Source organism: Episyrphus balteatus, chromosome 1 (genome assembly GCF_945859705.1).
Source record: "Episyrphus balteatus chromosome 1, idEpiBalt1.1, whole genome shotgun sequence".
In the NCBI taxonomy this organism is placed as follows: domain Eukaryota; kingdom Metazoa; phylum Arthropoda; class Insecta; order Diptera; family Syrphidae; genus Episyrphus; species Episyrphus balteatus.
The window spans coordinates 89,912,533-89,921,277 of NC_079134.1; the positions used below are offsets into that span (position 1 = coordinate 89,912,533).

Here is an 8,745-nt window from a genome sequence, read left to right on the forward strand (position 1 = left end):
TACCAAATCTGCGAGTAGCTGTGCAAAAGGCTAAGGCAAATTGCCTTACATGTAAATTTAGATCCATTATGCCATTGCCCCCACTGATGGGGCAGTTACCTGAAGATCGTCTCACACCTTTCGTAAGGCCATTCACCTACACAGGCCTAGACTATTTTGGCCCAGTCTACGTTACTATTGGACGAAGGCGGGAAAAAAGGTGCATAGCTCTATTCACGTGCATGACTGTGCGAGCAGTCCATTTAGAAATCGCTGCCAACCTGTCAACAGATGCTTGTATATTGTGCATCCGCAATTTCGTGAATCGAAGTGGGGTTCCAAAACTTATAAGAAGCGATAATGGCACAAATTTTCTTGGTGCAAGAAATGAGCTATTGAACACGACAATTTTTGACAGCGAGGCAATCAAAGCTGAACTTTCTTCAAGAAACATAGAGTGGCTTTTCAACTACCCGTTAAACCCTCATGCGGGAGGGTGCTGTAAAATATTATCCCAGGAACAAGTTAAATTTCGATTTTAAGTTTGAAATAAAAAAACGACAACCTTTACTTGTAAGAATTTTATATCAATTTAATTTTAGAATTCATTTTTACATACTTATATAGACTTAATTTTAAGGTTAACGAAATTCAAATAAAAACAATATTCAATTTCTAATTTCTACTCTTTCAATTAACATCGAAAATCATTAAGGTTAACGAAGGATTAAATTTAAAGGTGCAAACAAAGGAATGTACTTAATATTTTTCAACATCCTCCGCCGCCGAGTTAATTAAGAACTTATTTCCAAAGGATACAAAAGTTGAACTGGTCTTCGAAGAACTGAACCATTAGCCAATCGTACTTCACATGCACGAACTTTTCCGTCTCGACCTGGAAATGTTTTTTGGATGATCGCTAATCGCCAGAGTATCCTAGGCAAAGATGGATCTTCTATTAGTACAACATCTCCAGCTGCAAGGTAGGTTGATGCTGCTTGTCTCTCATGATGTAAAGAGCGTAACTGTTGAAGATATTCTCTAAACGTTTAAATATTGAAATATTCTGTAAACGTTGTGCCCACTCTGATCTTAGCGTATTTTGATTGATGGGTTGAAAATTCTGTTCGGGTGTAGAATCACCAGATATTCCTTGAACACCAAGAAAATGGGCAGGTGTGAGGGGAGCACAATCCGAAGAATTATCACTGCAATACGTAAGAGGTCGTAAATTGACAACAGTTGCAACTTCAGTAAGAAGAGTCGTAAATTGGTCAATAGATAAAGTTGCTTCCAGCACTGCAGCCTTCAATGAAGATTTCACAACTCTTACTAGACGCTCCCAGAATCCACCCCACCAAGGAGCACATTCGACGATAAATTTCCAGGTAATACGTTGATCAGTTAGGAAGCATTGAAAATCGGGATTTGATTTCAATTTAAGTTTATGACTTAGTTCTGTAGATGCCTTTTTGAAAGTCTTGGCATTATCGGAATATATAATCCGAGGTGCACCTCTTCGCGCAATAAAACGCCTCAATGCCAAAAGACAACTTTCGGCTGTCAGATCCAAAACCACCTCTAAGTGCACTGCTCTAACAGCTGCACAAGTAAGTAGCATTATGTAGACCTTCCTCGATTGTTTGGTGCTATCGATCACATAAAGCGGACCAGCAAAATCCACACCAGTGATCTCGAAAGGCCTTGTATGCAGTATTCGCTCTCTAGGAAGTGGAGCGAAGGGTTGTGATGTTGATTTAGCTTGAAATAGCTTGCAAACAAAACAATTTTTAATAATATTTTTAACAAGTTGTCTTACTTTAAGTATCCAGAATCTTGAGCGAAGCTTTGAAAGCACTGAATTCGTTCCGCCATGAAATAGCTTCTCGTGGGTGTCTCTTACAATCAGCTTCGTAATGTGCGATGATTTGGGCAAAATATACGGATGAGTTTCTTCTGGACTTAATCCTGCAAACTGAAGACGCCCTCCAACTCGTAAATGTTGCCTCTGGACATATTTTATCCAGCATTTTTCAGCATCTATAATTTCATCGGCCGTAAGAAAAGTTGGAAACTTCTTTTTTGTCTTAAAGAAATTAAATGCACGAAAAAAGTAAGCGGTCGTTCGGAGCAGATGTCTCCAAGTGCTAAAATCGATTGGATTCATAGGTAGAGTAATAACATTTTTTAACTCAACTAAAGCGGAGTAAGCTTCAATTTCTTCAGTCACATGTAAAGATGTAATCAAGGTTGTAATACTGATATCGTTTTGTGGCCATGTTGATTGATTTTCTTTTAACCAATCCGGTCCAGACATCCACAAAGATGAATTTATAAGAGCGTTAGCGTTTATACCTCTTGTGACTAGGTCTGCTGGGTTTTCTTGGCCTGGACAGTGTCTCCACTGTGAAACATCGCAAATGGATCTTATTTCACGGACCCTGTTTTCAATATATGGTTTCCAACGTTTACTGGAACCAGTAATCCAAAACCATGAAATTTTCGAATCCGTCCATAGATAAGCATCATTAAATTCAACTCGCAAGTTTTTCTGCAAGTAATCTAATAAACGAGCTGCAATGAGAGCAGCTGTTAATTCAAGCTTTGGAATGGTAAGTTCGTTCTGATTTTTGTTGTTTAGAGGTGCCACTCTATTTTTAGCACATAAGAAACGCACAAAAATATTTCCAATATCGTCACAGGTTCTTGCATAGGCTACGGCTCCGAAAGCATATTGGCTCGCATCTGAAAAAATATGTATATCAACGTTTCTCTTACCAACAATCACATGACGTGGAAAGGCTATTTTCCGAAGATCGCTCACTTCATGCCAGCATGTCATCCAAATTTTCATCATATCTTCAGGTAAGAGCTCGTCCCACTCTAGATGTTTACGCCAGATTGATTGAAAGAGGATTTTTAGACGAACTATCCAAGGACCTAGAAAACCAAGAGGGTCAAATATTTTTGCCATTACCTTGAGAACATTCCGCTTTGTGCCTTTTGGCTTCTCTGACTCCAAAAGATTCAGAAGTCCATCAACATTTACAGCCAATTCATCTGTGGCAACTATCCAACACAGACCGAGTACCTTTTGAAGTTTGTGAATATCTTGATCTATTGGAATCTTACGGCGAACGATAGAGTTGTTGGGGTTCCATTTGCATAAATTCATAGATGCACTTTTAAGAATGATATTGGCTTCTTTTTGAATCTCCACGGCATCTATTTCTTCATCGACACTGCACACAAGATCGTCTACATAAAAACTCTTGAGGAGAAGAGCGCACGTTCGGGGGTATGTTTGTTCAGCTTCTTTAATCGCCTTTATAATTGTGACAGCCAAAAGACCAGGGCTGCAAGTGACGCCAAATGTCACACGAGTCATTCGAAATACGAAATAATCAGGAAGATTGTCAACGTTACTTAATTTATCCGAAAACCAAATAAATCTGTGACTATCGCGGTCTTTAGGGTGCAGCATTATCTGTAAAAAAGCCTTTTCTATATCTGCTGCCAATTCTGAAATTTAGTAGAATCGTTATAATATCAGGTTACAGATTATTGCCCACTTCAAGATGTTGGTTAAGCGAATATTGATTAGAGGCATGAGCTGAGGCGTCAAAAACGATACGCAATTTCGTTGTTTCTTTGTCTTCCCTGTAGACTGGACGGTGAGGCATGTAAAACACACGTTCGCCTTCGATTGGGTACGGTGCTGGTTCGGCTATTCCACTTGAGAGCATGTCATTAAGCGCATTGTCATACTCCAGAAGTTTTTTATTCACGCAAAGTTTTCTGACGAGGGCCTTGAATCGTTGTAGGGCTCCTGGATAGTTGTCATCAAGTAAACCCATCCTTCAAAGCGATCATCTAACCTGCGAACATTAAGAGATAAATCTGTATTGACATTTTCATTAGATGTTAAAGCAATTCCCAGAACTTCGAGTTGCCAAAATTTACGAGCTTCTTCGCAGACGCATATACCTAGAGACGTGATGCTAGTGTTGGAAACTTCAGTTTGTGGCAATGGTCCTTAAATTGTCCAGCCAAATACAGTTTCTATTGCTGTTAGTTTATCGGTGATACGCTTATATTTGTCCGTAGCAAATTGCCAGTAGTAATCAGCACCAATTAGGAGACTTATGCCTTCTTCTGGTATATTTCCTAAAGTACGAGAATCTGCTAAATGTAAACCATTTAATGATGCTTCTAGCAATTGACTCGGGGGCGTAGCGAGAGCATCAACACAAATTTCGGGTACTTCAATCGCTTCAACAATGAACGTACGATTATTATATTGGCTGCGTAAGATTATTTTTACCTTATTACATAACCGGTTTGGCTTAGGCTTATCACTTCCAAATGATATTATACTCAAATTGTGAGAACCGATCGGTGACAAATTAATGTAGCGAGCAACAGATGATTTCACAAAAGACATTTGGCTCCCTCCATCCATGACAAATCGAATAAACAACTCTCTGTTAGAAATCCCGTTTCCAGCTTCTAGCAATTGACTCGGGGGCGTAGCGAGAGCATCAACACAAATTACGGGTACTTCAATCGCTTCAACAATGAACGTACGATTATTATATTGGCTGCGTAAGATTATTTTTACCTTATTACATAACCGGTTTGGCTTAGGCTTATCACTTCCAAATGATATTATACTCAAATTGTGAGAACCGATCGGTGACAAATTAATGCAGCGAGCAACAGATGATTTCACAAAAGACATTTGGCTCCCTCCATCCATGACAAATCGAATAAACAACTCTCTGTTAGAAATCCCGTTTCCAGCAAATGCACAAGCAGTCTGTAATAAAACACTACATGACTGTCCAAGTGTTTGAGCAGTGTACAAATTAAAAGTATTTTGACGCGACGATGGCATACTTAACTGTTTCGATAATTGAATCATTTATTTGCAAAACATGATAAGTCCATGATTTTTAATTTTTTAGGAGAAGAAAAAAACGTTCTATTTTCTTTTGATATGCGTAGCAAAATTTATAAAAAATATATTCTGTAGAAATCTTGCCTAGCTACAAAATACCGTTTCGTTTTTTAATTTTTGGAGCGATAGTTCAAAAGATAAAAAATAAAAACGCTTTTGGACTTATCATACTTTGAAAATAAACGGATGTGAAATTAGTTTTAAAATGGATATACAATTATGCTTTTAGCCCCAGTCTATCAAACAATTGTATTTCAGATCAAAATACGATGTCCGAACTACTTATTTAACTTTAAAGTAGCTTTAAACTTGAGATTTTCAATCATTAGTCGAATATAGCATTTACACAAAAAGAAGCTGTTGTTTATTTTCAAAAGATGATAAATCCGAGACTTATTCTGTTTTTGATACTAAAAAAATATTTCGCGGAGCTGTAAAATCTGATATAGTTGGAGTAGATACTTCATATTTTGAAGACAGACGTGGTTATCCCTGGAGTACAAATTTAGTCAAAAAAACAAATTTTGAAAAAAAGTGGACTTATCATGTTTTGAAAATAAATGATTCAATTGTGACGTAGGCTCAGCTGAGCCACCAATTCTACCAATACCTTGTTTTGCTTCGTTAATTCTGGCTATGAACAGAGGATCGCACATGCTTGTTGCGTGTCGCCCATTGCAAGAACTGCAAATAACTCGTTTTACCTTGCAGGTTTTAGAATTGTGTCCCTTCGTACAGCAACGAAAACACCTACCATCAGTGCGAAGTAGTTCTTTTTTTTTTAGATAAGTTCGGTAAACAATTACATTCGGTGGTTGCGTGATCTTTACTTTTACAAAAAAAGCACGTATGTTCATGCTCTCCTGCCGTAAACAGCCCCACAGCGGTTTTGACTTGTCAAGAACTCGTACCTGGTTGATGCTGAACACGAGCAGAGTTACCTTTTGCTTCATTGGCCTTTTCTAGAGCTTCGACCTCTCGTTTGAGAAATGTTAGTAGAGAATTTACCTGTTTATCGCCGATTGACTTTGTAGAAGTGATTTCAGATGCCGATTTGAAGCTAAGTCGTCCATATTTTCGTCTGAGTTTTCGACCTGATGATTGCCAGACAGACTGTGGTAAAAACGATGGAAATCCACACGAAGATCATTTGGAATGCATCGGAGAAGCACACTTTTGAGCAGCACAAAATATTGTATCGAAGGAACACCCAAAGATGTCAGAGATCGAGTTGCAGTTAGAACCGATGTCGTCTCAGCCCAACAGAATCTATTTTAGAACTTACTGGTGGCGTTGATAAAAGCTGCTGTATTGTATGGTCGATTATTTTTTCGTGATCTCCGTACTCCTCTTTGAGCAACTCAATTGCAGAATTATAGTTGGCTTCTGTAGGCGTTAGGCCAGCTTATGATTCTGCAGCTCTTCCACACAGTGACATTTCTGAATAATTAAACTTATCGATGGTCGTTAGTGATGAATTTTCATGAATTAAGGTACGATACTGCTCCCAAAATGAAACCCAGTCTTTAAAATCACCTGAGAATCTTTTAGGAAATAATTTTTTTAACTTTACCGCATGTTGCATCGTATTAGGAACAACTGCAGAAGTCTCGTGGACACGTGATGCTTCTGGAAGTGGACCTGTTTGCAGTAGCCGAATTTTTGACAATCTATGCTTCAACCGCGTTATTACCCCAATTGCCTTATCGTTATACTCAGCCACAGCTTCTGATTCCTTTACGAAGTCTTCGGGTTTAATCAAAGACTTGACCTCGTTGTTTGCTTTAAGTAAACTTTCATGCGAGGAGAGCAGACGATCCAGAAATATCTCAAGCTCCTCCTCGATTTTATCAAGATTTTCTGCTTTGGATTTAATTTCAGATTCTTCAGAAATTAAATATTCGTTTGCTGCCTTCACAAGCTTGGTCACTTGACCACGGTAGGATGAACGGCTTGCTAAATCCATCTAGGAATATGATAAACGTTATCTTAAATGGAGAAATATAGTTCGATAGTTTTAAAGCGTTTCTTTAAATATAATTAAACTGTAAAGTTCCCGGGTTTCGGCACCAAAATGTAAAATATTATCAAAGGAACAAGTTAAATTTCAATTTTAAGTTTGAAATAAAAAAACGACAACCTTTACTTGTAAGAATTTTATATCAATTTAATTTTGGAATTCATTTTTACATACTTATATAGACTTAATTTTAAGGTTAAAGCCTGGTACGCAGCTCGCGCTAAATTTTAGCTCCCATACAAATTATCGATAACTTTTAGCCGAGCTAAAATGGATCCCATACAAATTATCGATAACTTGTATGGGAATTTTATCTCGGCTAAAATTTAGCGCGAACAGCGTACCAGGTTTAACGAAAGTCAAATAAAAACAATATTCAATTTCTAATTTCTACTCTTTCAATTAACATCGAAAATCATTAAGGTTAACGAAGGATTAAATTTAAAGGTGCAAACAAAGGAATGTACTTAATATTTGTCAACAGGTGCTGGGAGAGACTCGTGCAATCGGTGAAACGAGATTTGTCATATTCACTTCACGAGTTAGCTCCTCGACCTGAAACTCTTCACAGTGCTCTGATCGAAGCGGAGAATATTATTAATAGTCAACCACTTACGCATCTTCCAGTGTCAACTGATGATGAAGATCCTCTTACTCCGAATCACTTCTTGCTGGGCTGTCAGAACTCCACCCAAACTCCAGGGCCAGAAGATCCAAAAGCACTTTGCCTTCGAAAACAGTGGTTAGTTAGTCAACAAATAAAAGACCGATTTTGGAACAGATGGATGCGGGAGTATCTACCAGTGCTCACAAGGTGATGCAAATGGTTCCAGCAAGTTCCACCTTTACAAGTTGATGATTTGGTTCTTATATGTGAATTCGATGTCCCGAGATCTGAGTGGAAACGCGGAAGAGTAACAAATGTTTTCCTGGGACCAGATGAACAAGTTCGATCAGCTGTTGTGAAGACAACTACAGGGCAGCTCCGTAGACCAGCTATTAAGTTGCCTAAATGGACGTTGTGGTTGGTGAAGCTTCTGATAGTACAGTACGCCTCGCGGGGGGTGGGGTGTTATAAATTAATCTTAAGGTGAAGCAGTGGATCGAATTTGCGAACAGAGCCAGAACTATTGAATGGATTCATTTTGAAATGAAGATTTACTGAATGCACTCATCCGCCATCTCACTTAAATTTGAATTGATGAAAAAGCTAACAGCCAAATCCAAAGCAGAACAAGTTCGATCCACCGCCTCAATAAAATAACTAAAATTGTAAGTTTGTTTTTCTTATTCTTTATATTTTGCTTATGTTATTTTAATTGAACTGGAAATAAACTAATTCGCAAGAATCTTGTTATATTCAATATTTTATTATTTGGACGGACTTTGCCACGCCGACAACAATAATTATTACCAAAAAATGAGATTTTGTTGAAAAAAATGTATCTAAAAGTCGCGTTACTGTTCATTTTAGGTGTGTTGGCCCAGTATCTCCCCCCAGCAACGCACATGGAAAAACTGCACTTTTTTATTGAAACAAGAGTTTTTTGGGAAAACACTTCAATTTAAGAGAATTTTTTTTATTTATTTTTTTTTTTTCTTACAAGGATGGTATATAATTTGTAGTACAATATTTGTATTATTGTTATTTAATTACCGATGGTTCATGGTTTACTAAATATCTTTTAGTGAAATTTAATTTTAATTTTACCGTAATGTCTTTTTTTTGAAAGTTGAAGTTTGTCAATGTTGTGCTCTATTCACAATAACGTTTTGGGTGCGTTCA

General features: G+C 37.7%; 1 protein-coding gene across 1 annotated transcript; it reads right to left on the reverse strand.

Annotated features, from left to right (window-relative positions):
* Window positions 1-773: 773 nt before the first annotated feature.
* Window positions 774-3,836, reverse strand: LOC129908306 (uncharacterized). Its single transcript, XM_055984718.1, has 4 exons — window positions 3,548-3,836; window positions 1,799-3,501; window positions 1,065-1,750; window positions 774-1,020 (listed from the first exon to the last, which is right to left on the reverse strand). The coding sequence occupies exons 1-4, from the start codon at window positions 3,834-3,836 to the stop codon at window positions 774-776; spliced, it is 2,925 nt and encodes a 974-aa protein (XP_055840693.1).
* Window positions 3,837-8,745: the final 4,909 nt, after the last annotated feature.